The 15,811-nt window shown below is 44.2% G+C and overlaps 1 protein-coding gene across 5 annotated transcripts in view; it reads left to right on the top strand.

Annotated features, from left to right (window-relative positions):
• Positions 1–15,811, top strand: part of LOC137435087 (signal transducer and activator of transcription 5B) — a 189,485-nt gene that overhangs the window by 113,420 nt on the left and 60,254 nt on the right. For all 5 annotated transcript variants that reach the window (XM_068128543.2, XM_068128533.2, XM_068128553.2 and 2 more), the window contains 2 exons: positions 516–667; positions 822–977. In XM_068128543.2, the coding sequence (XP_067984644.1) occupies positions 516–667; positions 822–977 (308 nt within the window). The remainder of the gene's footprint in view (positions 1–515; positions 668–821; positions 978–15,811) is intronic.

Raw genomic sequence — 15,811 nt, 5'->3', positions numbered from 1 at the left:
ACAAAATAATCATGCATTGACGGCAGAATAACTGTGAGATCACTGAGATTCCGTATTCAGACAAATAAGGCAGCGCCTATTGCTGGTTGTTTAGTTCAATATGCAGCAGTTGAAAAGACCCATAGCCATGGCTTTATTTCTCAAGACTGTATGGGATAAAAGTGTTCTATAATCTCTAGTTTACATCGCTATTTGTTCAATCATAATTTATTCTTTTCACAGCTATCATGATTAATTGTTTCCAAATCTTATGAGCACGTTTTGAAAAGGAATTGTTTGGGAATGCAAGATTTGCTTGTTTTGTTTTTGTTTTTTTTGGACTTTTGACTGGTTTTAACCCCATGACTTCATAGTCTGCACTACATCTTTAGGAGAACCTCCTCCCAACCCACACACACCTCCCCCATGTCTTAGGTCTCCACTACCTTTAACCCAGCACACCTCCTCTATTCTAGCCTTCCCTGTCTCCCTTTTATCCTTACGACCACCTCCAACTGCAACCCCATAACTTGCAGTCTTTGGGAGAGAAGCACCAAACAACATTTTCACGACTCGCCAGCTTGCAAACAACTATCTTGGACGATGAGATAATCCAGTGGAAGCGTCGGCAACAGCTGGTTGGGAATGGTGGGCCCCCAGAAGGCAGCCTTGAAACATTGCAGCGATGGTGAGGTCATTAGCAAGTATACCCTTCTGCCTTTGGTTCTTCCAAGTATTATTTTATTGCTACAAATATAGTTCTGACGTGAAATTGAAAAATATAATGTAAATGGTAAACTTTTTTTTCTCCACTTCCTGCTTCCTCTCCTCAATCTCTGCAGGTGTGAAGGTCTTGCTGAGATTGTCTGGCAGAACCGTCAACAGGTAAAACGATTGGAATTACAGGTCCAGCAGCTACCTATGAATGGTGCAGCCCAGGAATGCCTTGTTGACCTCAATTCCAAGATTACTGCCCTTTTGTCCACACTTGTTACAAGGTAGCTTCCCTGTACTGCTGTTCTTTTTCTTGGTTACTAAACGGGTGTTAATTATTGTTCAACATCTTGAAATTGTATTCCTCTGTAAAGAGCACACTCTTACAACTTTTCCTTGTCTTCTATTCACCCAATGCCTAATTGAAGATTCAGATGATGTTATTATTTTCATCATCATTTTTCAAGCAGTTGTGTCAATAACAAGTTTATTTTGTTCTCCTGGGCACCCTTCTTCTTCTTTTCCCTCTCGAAGTAACATTCAAATTTGTACTTGCGAGTTTGTTTGCAAGTCCTTTACGTGACCAGTAATTTCCAGTCAGTTTGATATACCCCACATCTGGCAAATAAAATACATTTACTTCTTCATGCAGGTGTATGAGTCGAATTGGCGCCACTTTATATGAACTTTTCTGGAGCATTACTTGGTTCCTCCTAAGAACACAAGGGTAGTACAGCATGCACACAATTTTTTTTTTTGACTGTCACTTCTTTTCTCTACTTTGCCACATGGCACACACCCTTATATAAAGGGGCCTTTTCTATGCCCCTGGCATTTTACCCAAGAATGTCCCTTCTTTTCTATAGTTTGCCACATGGCACATCCCATATAAAGGTGCCTTTTCTTTGCCCCTGGCATTTTTCACAAGATACATTTTAAATACGAACAAAATGCATTTGTTCATCGTCCAAGACTTTATTCAAGACGATATGAAAGACTTGAAAAAGTAAGGGGAAAAAAATATTCAGCCCAGATGGGATTCAAGCCCACAATCCCCAGCTTGGGAGTCTGATGCTTTATCCATTAGGCTATTGGGCCAGCACATTATATTTGCGTAATAATATTTTGAAGAGTTATAAAGTGTGTATATATTTTTATATATTTATTTATGTATATGTATTTTTATATATTTAATTTTAAAGCAAAAACTACAGCACTTAGGTGGAATTTGTTTCGAAAGCCATTAACTAGACCTATTGGCTGATGTATATTCCAAGTTTCAGCTAGTTTCAATGTATAGTCCTTGAGATATGAGCACCAACACATTTTGGACGGACGGACACCAACGTGATTTTGAGGGTTTTCTAAATGTAACTTGAGGATGCATAAATGGACGTTGCTGAAATTTGGAACATATTACCTCAATGTACAAAGCAAATTTCAGAAAGCATTCTGAAATTTGCAGCCGATTTCATCCAGTAGAAGCAGAGAAACACATTTTCAGTCCCCATGTAAAAGCTGCATAAAGAGAAACTATCCCTTATATAAAGGGAGGGGCACTTTGCGCCTCCCTTTGATTTTGCTATGTCAAGTACTTCTCTTGAATCTGCCTCACTATAAAGATTGCACCTGCTGTCGACCTTCCACTCGTAAAGATAAATTTGTTCTCATCGATATTGACAACTCATCTCGATCTGTCCTCAAAAACCTTCTCAAATATATTTAATGCTCGCACTAACAGCTTCACTCCTCTATATGATGAAGGAAGTTGTGGGTCACCTTCATCCTAAACAAAGGTAGAATCATCTGGGATGTGTCCATTCATCTGTATCATCATACACAACTCTGTCATCCACTTTACTCCAAACTCTCCTACTGCCTCCACCATCTCAACCACAACACCAGTTGTCCTGCTGCTTTGCCTTTCTTTCATGTATTTGTAGCTGACCTAACCTCTTCCTCTGATTCTCTGATGGAGGATAACTTCATTCTAATGCAGTTTATTTTTCTTTCTTTTTTATAAAGGGGTGGTATTCAATAGTAGTTGATAATTGCACACGTTTCTTCAATTGTTTCCAACACTGTGCCTATCATGTGTTTCAACACTTTAAATTTTTGATCCATTTAGTTTTTGTAGAGGGGTGGTAAATACTCTTGCAAATACAAACAACAACAACAACAACCTCAGGCATTTTAAGGCCATTTTCCCTGCTAGAGCGGGGGTGAGCCTTACGGGCCCCATGACAATCTTCTCTATTTTGCCATATTTTCTACATCTCCCCTTGTTAACCCCCTTGCCCGCATTTCTTCTTCCACCACCTTCAGCCAAGTCTTTTTCGGTCTTCCCCATCCTCTACTGCATTCTACATTCATTTCCATCACTCTTCTCAACCAGTCACTTTCATCCTGACTTAACACATGACATCTTTTTTTTTCTTTTTTTTCTTTTTTCTTTTTGTATACTGAATCGACGCTCGTGAAAGAGCTGACATTTACTTCACAAACAAATCAACCAGACAAAATATATAAAAAGAGGGAGCGGAAGACAAGATGGGGAGAGAAGGGGAAGCACACAAACACTTGAGAGCACACAACATTTGAGAGCAGGGAGATGTGTGGGAGGGAGAGGGCTTGGGGGGAGGAGGCGTGGGAAGGGGGGGGGGGGGAGTGGGAGAAGTATAAACACAAGGGCACCAAGGACTCCCAGCACAGAAGTTGGTATTTCAAAAAGTGGAATTGGGGTGAAATTAGCGGGGGTAGAAAAGATCAAGGTTTTGGATGGGGGAAGATAAGAGATGGTGGTGAACAGCTATTTTAAAGACCTGGAGGGTGGAGTGGGATTGAAGAGAGTGAGGGAGTTTGTTCCAGAGGCGGGAGAAAAGAGGAATGAAGGAGTGAAGGTGAGCAGAGAGTCTTGATTTTGGCAGTTTAACCATAAGAGGGTTGCAGGCAGATCTTGTGCGACCTGTAGGAATATTTGCGGGACAGAGCCCAGAGAGAGCTGGGGGGGGAAAGGCCAGAGAGGAGTCGGTAGAAGACGGAAAGACCACCAACCTGCCTGCGGTGAGTGAGTGAGAGGCCCTTGGAGTTAGCTTCATCGCGGGAGATTCCAATGATTCTGAATGCTTTGGTTTCAACAGCGTGAAGACGAGCTAGGTGTGAGGCAGGAGCACCAGCCCAGAGGGGAGAGCAGTATTCCATTGAGCTGCGGATGAAAGCCTTGTATGTGGTGAGGAGCTCAGGTGTGCCACGGAAGGACTTCGCACGACGGAGGATGCCCAGTCGGCGACTGGCTTTGGAGGCCAGATTTGAAATGTGGTTTTCCCAGGAAAGATCATGGCAGATAGTGAGACCCAAAAGCTTGAGTGACAGAACTTCTTTGAGAGGATTATTCAGAAAGTGGATGGGAGGGTTGTCCAGTCGGTCTTTTCGGAGAGACATCGTAAGAGTGTGAGATTTGTTAGGATTGAAAGACATGTTCCACTTGTTTGCCCAGTCTGTGATTTTGTCCAGGTCTGCAGAGAGTGAGGAGGCTGCAGACTGCCGATCTGAGGGATGAAGAATGGAGCGACAGAGAGTAGAGTCATCAGCAAAGTGATAGAGAGGATTTTCAAGAGAGTCAGAGAGATCATTGATGAAGACCAGAAAAAGCACAGGGCCCAGAACACTGCCTTGGGGAACTCCAGCCTGAACAGGAAGAGGCGATGAGAGAAACCCATTCAGGGCCACACGTTGACTACGACTAGAGAGGAAGTCCGCCAGCCATGCGTAGAGATTTCCATGGATACCAAAAGAGGAGAGTTTGGTGAGCAGAGCGGGGTGCCAGACCGTATCGAAGGCACATGATATGTCAAGGGAGACAGCTCTAATTTCCTGTTTGGCATTGAGGACCTCCATCCATTGTTGAGAAAGCAGAAGCAGCATGTCCAGAGTAGAGTGACCAGGTCTGAAACCAAATTGATGATCAGAGATCAAGCCATTGGAGAAGAGGAAAGATTTCATATCTGAAGCAATGATGGATTCGATGACTTTGCTGATAATTGGGAGAAGGCTGATTGGTCTGTAGTTGCTGGGATCTGTTTTTGCACCTTTTTTGTGCAAAGCGGTGATGTTGGCAGATTTCCAAGCAGATGGCAGATGACCTTGAGCAAAAGAGAGGGTGAAGAGAACAGAGAGAGGGAGTGAAAGAGCGGAAGAACAGGATTTTAGGACCCGTGGGCTGATGCCGTCAGGTCCAGTTGCAGAATCAGAGTCGAGGGTTGACAGAAACTTTTCCACCTTGTCAGGAGGAAAAGACAGAGTCCAGGATCAGCTGGGTACGACTGGGTACAGTGAGTACAGAGAGGGATGGGTTTTGGACACAAGATTTAGAGGCAAACACAGAGTTGAGGCATTCAGCTTTTTCACGTGCGGAGTCAGCCGTGTGGCCGTTTGAGGTGAGGGAGAGGATGGAGGGGGAACAAACACCAGAAACAGATTTGACCAGATGCCACCAGGATTTGGAAGAGGGAGACAGGTAAGAGTTCTGTCATGAGAACGGAGAGATATTGTTTCCTGGCTCTCCTGAGGGTGGACACACACTTGTTTTGGGCTTTGTGGAAGGAAATGAGATTTCCTTCCATTGGATTTGCTTTCCAGGAGATGAAAGCAAGTTGTTTCTGGGCAATAGCCTCACCACAAGATTCCGTGTACCATGGATGGGAGGAAGGGTATGACAACTGAAGACGAGATGGGATAAATCTGTGCATGAGAGAGAGCAATTTACTTTGGAAGAATTCCCAGGATGAGTTGATGTCAGAGGCGGTAGAGATGGGAGACCAGTCCAGATGATTGATGGCTGCTTGAAGACCGTGCCAGTTGGCCTGAGTGAAATGCCAGACTCGTCGACGCTGAGCAGAGCTCTCTGACAATGGTCAGAGAGATGTCCACTTTAACAAGCACATGATCAGATGAGCCGATTGGAGCAGAAGAAGAGCAGCAGACATTTTCAGGGATGTCAGTCATAACCAAGTCCAGAAGAGAAGATGCTCCGTTGACTGAGATCCGGGTCTGGAAATTGACATTGTGTCAGTCCCAGTGAGTCACAGAAGCCTTTGCTGAAGAGCCATGGCTGGTGAGAGAGGTACCCACACCCAGCCAACTGGCATGGTGACAATTGAAATCACCACATATGAGGAAGAGAGAGTTGGGATGGGTAGATAGAAGTTGGTCCATATTATCAGACAGCGAGATGTTGATGGAGTCGAAGGTGGGAGCGAAGGGGAAGCCGTAGCCAAAGGTATTCCTGGGGGTGAGGTGGAGAGAGGGCAGTGCAGGGCGAGTGAGGAAGAGAGTTTTTTATAAAGATAGCAACCCCCCCCCCCCCCCCCCCCCCCCTCCAGGACGAGGCTCAGGTCTATCATACCGGAGGAGGGAGTAACCTGGGAGAGATACCAAGGAATCAGAAACATCATGAAGGAGGAAAGTTTCTGTTAAGCAGATCACGTCTGGTTTGTCAGAAGCAACCTGTATGGAGAGATCAGTCAAGTTTGAGCGAAGGCCCTGGATGTTTGAGGTCCATACTGTTAAAGAAGAGGAAGGGGGAGCATCGGATACAGAACAGGGGGGGGGGGGGGAGAGCGGTCGGGTAAGATTTGGAAGAGGTAGGGAGAGCTGTTGAAGGTGTGTCAGAGATTTCAGAATAGCTTGGAGAAAGGGAAGAATGGGGCAGACAAAAGGTTTGATGGTGATTGGGTGAGGTGCAGTGAGGTGTTCTTTGAGGAGGGGGAAGAGTGAGGCAGAAGGTTGAGGGAGATGAAGGTGAAAGTTGGAAGGGGGAAGAAGCAGGGAGGACGCTTTGAGGAGGAGGGGTGAGAGGGGAGTCTAGGAGGGGAGGAGTGATGGAGAGTCTCGGAGGGAAGGGGTGTGGGGGGAGTTTAGGAGGGAAGGGGCAAGGGGGGGGATCTGAAAGGGATGGGTGATGGGGAAGATTTGGAGGGGCAAGGGGGAAGATTTGAAAGAGATGAGTGATGGGGATGATTTGGAGGGGAGGGCCAAGGGGGTAGATTTAGAGGGGAGGGGTGATGGGTAAGTTTTGGAGGGGAGGGTTAATGGGGAAGTTTTGGAGGGGAGGGTTGATGGGGAGGTTTTTGAGGGAAGGGGTGATGGGGAAGATTTGGAGGGGAGGGGCAAGGGGGAAGATTTGAAAGGGATGGGTGATGGGGAATATTTGGAGGGGAGGGGCAAGGGGGAATATTTGAAAGAGATGGCTGATGGGGAAGATTTGGAGGGGAGGGGCAAGGGGGTGGATTTGGAGGGGAGTTGTGATGGGGAAGTTTTGAAGGGGAGGGGTGATGGGGAAGTTTTTGAGGGAAGGGGTGATGGGGAAGTTTTGGAGGGAAGGGGTGATGGGGAAGATTTGGAGGGGAGGGGTGAGATTGGATTTTGAAAAATGGACGATTAATGGGAAACGAACATTTATTGCAAAATGAGTTTCTTGAGACCTTCAAGTCAAAAATACGTTTGAGGACGCTGAAGGATGGGTGGAGTTCTGGAGAGTTTAGGGAATGTATGAAAGAGGCACTGTAACTGTAAGAGATGGAATTTTTTTTGGATGAATAGATTTGGTGAGCAAGTCGAAAGCATCCTTTTATGGAAGAAGAAGAAAAAGGTGTTATAGTATGTGACAGAATACAGTTCTTCAGGGGACTGTTGAAACATTTTTTTAACGACGTGATCACGTGATCACGAACAACGTGGGCGAAGAACGAATGAACAAATAAGAACGAACAACGGATAAGAACAGAGAAGGAATTTTTTTTTTATTTTTTATTTTTTTTTTTGAGTTAAGATGAAAACAGAGACAGTAGTGCGGGAGCCCAGAAACATTTGTTTCACATCTCGAGTACAAAAGGTTTGAGGCCTGGAATATATGCATCTATGATAGGAGACCCCAAAAAGGCAATTCTTAAGTTCTGCAATTCTGCACAGCAACCAGGGGGCGCCACCAAAGACCCCTAAATGTGACTCTTAATTCACAATTTGAGTACATCTTTCAAACTTGTCTTAAAATGTTCTCTATAGGAGTGGAAATCAGAATTCCCAATTCTTAAGTTTTCAATTTGTGTATTAGGTCGCTTAAGAACGACCTAATTAATGCTAATTAACGCTAATTAGCATTTTTAATTCACAATTTGAGTACATCCATGAAACATATTGCAATGTATTCCTTAGGTCATCCTAAATCAAGATCAGTCATTCTTAAGTATCCATTTCATGTATTAACCCACTTAAGAATGCACACTGACAAAAAGGAGAAACATAGATTGTATACAAACACAATGTTTTATTTTTTTATAAACTACACAAAAATGTACTTAGTATGCATGAATTATGCTTCAAAATCAGATCATAGTAAGTCATGTCGTAAATTGGCGTCCTGGTTCTACCGCCCATCAACAATTAAATCTCAAATCTCGGAACAAAAAACAATTTTTAATGTTAATTTTATAAAAATTAATACCTAATGTCTAACTTTTACTCTATTAGCGATATTGCTGTTTTATCTCTGACTATCGCTTATAAACTATTTAACATGTTTAAGCTAATTACCCTGAACTAAAAACAAATTTTAATGTATGTAAAAACTCAACTAACTATATCAACGAAAAATTATTGAATTTATCTCAAACATCAACATGATTGTATATATGTTGTTTTATCCAACATTCCTAACATTATTTTGCTTAAAATTTCAAAAACATTACAAATTCCCTGTCAGGATGCTTTGGATATGTACCGTACTGAATATAATCGTATGAACAGGTTTGGTCGATTGTAAACCTACACATCACCATCATCACCATCTCCTTCAACGTCCTCTTCATCAGAAGATGACTGCGCTAGGACCTCATCATCGTCAGCATCAGCTAATTCTTCATCATCTGGAACGAGCGACTCCGGAAGTTGGTCTCCCTCAAACCAGATGGGTTTATATTGATCTCCCACTAGTTCCCATCCGTCATCCTCTGATGGGTGTTGCTGGATGATTGGCTGGTCAGCATTGGCCCACATTCTTGAAACAAGCGATACACGCTTTATGTGGGCAGCAACCTCTCTTTCGCATGGAGGAATACTACTGGCATCAGCTCCCTTCAGCTTTTCAAGTGGGTTCTTTCCTCTTAACTTGGGCTTGTAAATTCTTTCAAAGGTCTTGAACCTGTAGGCGTTTAACGTTTCCTTCGACTTCTCTTTGGCTCCATACATTATAGCAGTGAATTTCAAGAGTGTGTCCTTGCATTTCTCGCTTGGCAGTCCATCTGTTGACAAAGCTTTGAAAGCTTGCTGTACATCGGGCATCTTTTCCAGCTTATTAAAGGGCTGAACCTTGCCCTTTCTTACAAATGCTGCGGTGTAATCCGAGCCGGTAAAGGCATGGAAGGCAGGGAGGGAACTGCACAGTTGTGGTCCCAGTGACTTGGATATCGCTGTTAGGTCAATGAGCCTCCGATTACGCTTGGATGTAGTACCGACATCCATCCAGATGTGGCTGCTGAATTTCTCACAATGATAGAGCAGAATAACAGCTATGTCCGTGTCTGAGGCGCGTATTACTACATTTCCATTCGAGGTGTCTGCTGCCTTTGCATGCATGCAGATCTTGGTATCCGCTTCTTCATGGTTGTTACTGAGCATGTCTACGGTATCTCGCTTGACCTCTCCTTCGCTTACGTGGAAATGGAAGCACTGGCCTGACGGAACATCTAGGAAGACATCACAGGTCCCAAGTATATGAGCGTATGCTTGATCCTGCCATTCTCTTGCAAGAAAATCAGGAAGTTCCCGTTTGAATGACCTGGACGTTAGCGCTTTGCTGATATCGTTGGGCCTTCTTTGTGCTGGACCAGTAATAATGTAGGATCTGCTGTCCTCGGCTGTTGTCCCCCGTCTGGCTCTTTCTGCATCCTTCAGTGACGGTTGAGGGTAATCATCAAAGGCTACGTGTACCCGGACTTTGGACAATGACAATACTTGGTAGAGTATGCTCCTCGCTAGACCTCCATATGTGGGTGGTAAGTTTGGAGGTAGGGTGTGCAGAAGATATTGTCCATCTACTACGTATGCATTGATCTGTTGAGGTCCGTCTCCTTTGATCTCCTTGCTCTCCAGTAAGTTAAGCAACTTACTTTTATCTGTCTTGACCATGCTCTCATCAGGATTGCACATCGTGAGTGGTACTGGTGTAAGGGGATATTGGAATATATGCTGCAGGTCAACATCACGCTTTGATGCAAGGATTATTAGGCGGCCCATCAAATCACGAGTACACTTCAGAACTGCCACTTTCTTATCCGGTGTTCATCTATTTCTGGCACATTCGTCTACGAATGTTTTGAGAGGAGCTTTCTTTATGGGTTGTTCAAACCTACTGTCATCGGCCTCGCATGCTGTGATGAATGCCTGGTGTAATGTCCTTCCACTTGCTGGCACATTCAGTAAACTTTCGCGGACTGTTTCACTAGTTGCCCTTCCTGTATGGATGTTGTACAACATGGTATCTGCATCTGTTTCGTTCCCAAACGGATTGCAACTATCCTGGATTTGTTTCACCATGGTTTTCACATCTCTATCGTCACGTTTTATTCGTGCAGGTCTCAGTTCAGCAGTTGTGTCTTCTTTGACTATCAGCCCAGCCATTTCGTGGAGTAGACTAACGAATGAAGCTCTAGTGGATTTCGTAAGCATCCAGCGAAGTCGTGCCGCATAATTATTCGTTGAAGAAGTGAATCCAGTTCTTCTCGAAGCTGCATCCGCGTTAATCGTCTGTTCTAGAGTCAAGTCGACCGGGCATCTACTGAATGGATGTTCTGTTCGTCGTACAGTAAAGACGCCTGCTTCCAGTATTTGACGTAGGCCAGGATGGCTGTCTTCCATGTTCATCAAATCGAGTTGGAACTTTGTCAGCCACCGACTGTAATTTACATGGTTTGTAGCAAAGAACAGTCCAATGAGTCCGGTCAGTGAGTATGTATAGAGATCGATATCATTCGTTCGAATCGCCCGTTCGAGCTCGTGGTATTTATGAATGTAATCTATATACATTCTCCAAAACTGGGCGGTTGCACCATGGCCTCCAGATCTTGTCACTTGGGTATATGCTTCATACGCGGCTGTGCATGCTTTGAAGACGTCCGAGTCTAGAGCAGACTGAAGCTGCTCCCACGTGGTCAGTTGAATGCTGCTTATCAATGCTTCTGTTTCTTCTCTGTGTGGGTAAGAGTCTAAGAAGGATGAGAAGTGTAGCATCTCAAGAGCAAGGGCTAGTATGGGGTGCAATCTCTTGCACCTGTTGAAATGTTTCCCCGTCAAAAATCCGTTTAAGGATCCGGTTGCAAGTACCTCAGATTCAGTCAGCATTTCTGGTCCTCCAGAGTTGGACAGGAGTTTCCCAATAGCCTTGAAGAAAGCCATTTCGATGTGGAATGGGCCTAACATTATGAAAATGTTATCAAATTTCGGTTTCTCAGTCACTTGTATTTGAAGTGCCGGCTTGGCTGCGCCCAGATCATAACTGACTATTCCGTATTTCTGTCCCGTCTCATTAGCACACCTCTGCGTGATGAGGAGAGTCTCCTGCACGACCTCTAGGCTGGTGATAGGCTGGCGTAAGTTTGGCATATATAGAACCTCTTGTTTTGGAAGGTGGTCACTGCAAATGCTTGCATTAAACCCAACCCACATAATAGGCAATACATCATTGCCAATGGCATGGCTCATCATCCACACGAGGTCCAGGTGGCGAGCCTTGTTGCTAACATCTGGAAGGCTGTAGGCTGCAGTGTTTTTGTAACTGAACTTCGTCATCTTTGGTATCTTCCTATATGGCTGGAGTGCAGTATCTGTACTCTCAAGGGTTCTCTTCCTTTTGCCTGTCTTTACTTGCCGAGCACTAGTTGAGGTTGAAACTGCCATGACAGCAGATGCTTCACGTTCTTCATCAGGTGCTGGCACATTTTGGTACAGAATACCCATGGTATCGTGCAGCGAATTGGCTCCAGACATGGTTTGAGTCATCTCATCGAAATTGTCGAAGGCTAATCCGACTGGTTTACCTACGACTGTTCCTTTTGGACAAGCAAGCTTCTGTTCTTGAATGGATTCAGCTGTGGCAGTTTCAACTTCTTCCAATGTGTTGTAGCTTAAACAGTGACCAAACCTGTTCAGGACTTGAACCATTTTTTTACTGCCAGTGACCGACTTAACACTCATACCAAGAGCTACATGTTTTGCAGGTTTTGCGCGACCCCGTTGTACAATGAACAAGGCATCCTGACTAGACGAATTTGCGCGGCGCTTTACTGACTCTGTATATCGCTCTGGTTTTAGCCCTCCGTACAAAATATTGAAAAAATCTACTACAAGTTTTGGGGGTGACGAGTCCCCGTTTCTTAAATCCTCCAATGTCGGACATTCAGGAAGGTCGACCTTTTCAACCTTGAGCAACTGGTTGCGCAAAAGCAATGCTGCTTTGGCGATTGTTCTCTCATCAGTAGATGTGTAATCATATACAACACGAATTGCATCATCTGCGGTTTCTGCATTATATAAGATGTTTCCAAGCCTTTTCCCAAGTGAACTCTGTATCTTTATGCGCGCTTTGAAGTGACTCATCAATGTCCTAGAGAGGCTGAAGGCGCTTCCCCTGGGCGTTTCTGCGGATGCCGAACAAATATCAAGATAACGTTCATATACAGAATTAAGAAGTTCAGGTCTGTTGTCTATTATTACAGATTGCTCAATGTATGCAAAAATGTCCAACACACTGGTCTCAGAAGGCGTTTTTGTTTCACGTGTGTCCTTTTGGGAAACTCGATTGGCTGACAACAAATACGCACTTTTACATGAATGATGGTAGTGGGCCTCCTTGGCAATTAAATCCGTATCAACTACTTTTGGAATAACCTTACTGTCATTTAATGTCTTTGCTGCATTTTGGATCGATACACCGGCTTCAATGGTTTCACATCTTCCCAACAGTTCGACGCTTCCACCTTTGAGTCGTTTTATCTTTTTCTCACAGAATAGACAAACAGGTGGCAAAATCCCGGCAGATGATGTAGAAGGTGCCGACTCCTTGGATGGACGTAAATGTGGGGCATTGCTACGGTGAACATCACTGGCGGCTTTAACAGGCGGCGTTTGGGATGAGATGGCGGTAAAGTTCTTGTAACAAGAAACATGGTAACCATCCATTTCAGCAGGAGACGTAGGCAATCTCTGAACTACACCACAATAGACAGAGTCCTGGAAATGTTGCTTTTGCCGTCTATTAGCTGCTGCTGTTTCTACTGCTTCCCATTGCGTATCCTTGAAAGGTAGAACGTCTGGACGAGCTTTCTTGTCTGCACTGCGTTGGATGTGAAGAATACATCTGCGTTCCAATGATGAAACAGTAGGCTGGACAGTAGGCTGGACAGTAGGCTGGACAGTAGGCGTAGTATTGGTGGCCGATTCCATGGTTGCATGTTTCAAATCATTGTCTGAAAAATAAAATCACAGCGGGTGGTCAGTGAGCATGGCGAGTCAGTCAGTTTTGGTCAGTGAAATCCAAAAGAAGTTATTTCAAATTTTGAGGCAATAAGTCATTATTTTCTACTCAGCTGTGGTTCGAACCTGAAATCGGTATGCATACAGAACTTTGGATACCCTCATCTGCCTGGACATTTCCTGCGCGCCACCTAGGCCTAGGGCTACATAATTCTGTATCGGCCCCGAATGCTTATTAGGCCTACAGCATAGTATTGTTTGTTGGGTTAGGGTTAGGGTTGGGTTAGGGTTAGGGTTAGGGTTGGGTTAGGGTTAGGGTTAGGGTTACCATGTTTCTTGTTACAAGAACTTTACCGCCATCTCATCCCAAACGCCACCTGTTAAAGCCGCCAGTGATGTTCACCATAGCAATGCCCCACATTTATGTCCATCCAAGGAGTCGTCACCTTCTACAACCACTGCCGGGGTTTTGCCACCTAACCCCAAACCCTAACCCTATTTGTTGACTTACCTAAGCAGTGATCTAGGCATTGCAGGCAACATCAGACATTCTGCAGCCGATTCAGAGAATCTATGGAGGGAAAGAGCAGGAGATTCCCCATGATTAGGTCCTATGATAAACCGACAACTCCCTCTACAGGGTGTCCCAGAAAGTTCGTCCCTCAAGATAGTGTCACAAACCTGGATTGATAATGTGTTAATATTTCCCTTTAAGTCACTGGTTATTATTCCCCAAACAATGTTGTATATTGGTCCCAGTTATTCACTGCAGGACAGTCATTTCTGTAGAGAGGCACTTCCTGTTTAGGGTGTAATTGGCTCAAGTTAGGGAAGAAGCCTCCCCATTGGCTGGGAGGCCAAAACTCCTTCCTTAACCAAAACTGAACACCCTCGATCCGGCCAGCCAGACAGGTGTGTGCATGCTCAGCACTGGTGTGGGTGTCTACTTGGGGCCTGCCCTCAGGTCAGCACTCCAGCCCCTCCCTTGCATATAAGGGAGGGCCAGCCAGGGAGTGGAGGGGGGATAGCAGCCAGTGACAACCCAAATTCCGTTACAATACTGACTGCATTCTTAAGTGGGTTGATGCATGAAATGGACACATAAGAATTGCTGTTCTTGATTCACGATGATCTACTGAACAGTTTAGGACCAATTTGAAAGATGTACTCAAATTGTGAATTAACACTCACCTTGCCAGGGACGGGGTCAATGAGTACATTTTGCGTTCTTAAGTGGGTTAATACATGAAATGGATACTTAAGAATGACTGATCTTGATTTAGGATGACCTAAGGAATACATTGCCATATGTTTCATGGATGTACTCAAATTGTGAATTAAAAATGCTAATTAGCGTTAATTAGCATTAATTAGGTCGTTCTTAAGCGACCTAATACACAAATTGAAAACTTAAGAATTGGGAATTCTGATTTCCACTCCTATAGAGAACATTTTAAGACAAGTTTGAAAGATGTACTCAAATTGTGAATTAAGAGTCACATTTAGGGGTCTTTGGTGGCGCCCCCTGGTTGCTGTGCAGAATTGCAGAACTTAAGAATTGCCTTTTTGGGGTCTCCTATCATAGATGCATATATTCCAGGCCTCAAACCTTTTGTACTCGAGATGTGAAACAAATGTTTCTGGGCTCCCGCACTACAGAGACCGAACGTGAAACGTGAAAAATAGAGACCGAAAGTAATTGCGCGCGCAATCGAAGAAACCCCTGAGACAGAAACAAAGCCTCAAGCCAAGGTCAGACACGGTAGCCTACTAGTACTACACTAGGCCTCAGAATACGCGACACGAACTAACCGACGATTCTGTACACAGGTATGAAAAACCAACACCAAGAATACTATTAAAGACACACCAATAGTTACACACACCGAAAGAAAGATGCAGTTTCGACAAAAACACAATTGTGGAAAGTTACTTAACTTCGAAATCTCAACCTGTTTCTCTTCACAGCATCCATCACAGGCTCTATTCCCATCATCTTTCGCAATTCATCATTTGTCTTCCTCTCTCTCAACGATACTCCACACATCCACCGAACCATTCGCATTTCCACCCTTTCCAGCCTTCGTTGCTGCTCTACATTCATGACCCATGTCTCGCTCCCATAAATCATAACACTTCTCACACATGCAGCATACACCTTTCCCTTCAGCTTCAACGACACTCCCCTCCTCATCACCTTGCAAATGGAGAACTAAAATCAAATGTAAATCTGGTTTCCAAGGGTATCTAACAGACTGTGCAGATTCCAGCATATAAGAATCCATTAAATTATTTAAGACCTGGGTATTGTGTGTATTTGGCACCTGGGCATATTTAATGGATGGAAATATTGATCTGCACGTTGGATGCTTTTTAACTAAATGTTTGTTTCCTGGTCACTTTCATCATGCTGCAATATAAATGTTTGAAATGAAATCTATACTTTATTGGTACGTGTCAAACTAAAATATCCGCAGTATTGTCTTACTAAAGCAACACGTAGTTCCTGCAGATATTTAAGATACGAGATGCTTTGTGATGTGGAAGGAAGAATTTGAAGCTGCATTTGCTTGCAATGTTGGCATGGCCAACA

This window comes from Myxine glutinosa, chromosome 1, assembly GCF_964187855.1.
Source record: "Myxine glutinosa chromosome 1, kmMyxGlut1.1, whole genome shotgun sequence".
Taxonomy (NCBI): domain Eukaryota; kingdom Metazoa; phylum Chordata; class Myxini; order Myxiniformes; family Myxinidae; genus Myxine; species Myxine glutinosa.
This window is presented reverse-complemented; position numbering and strand designations above follow the sequence as displayed.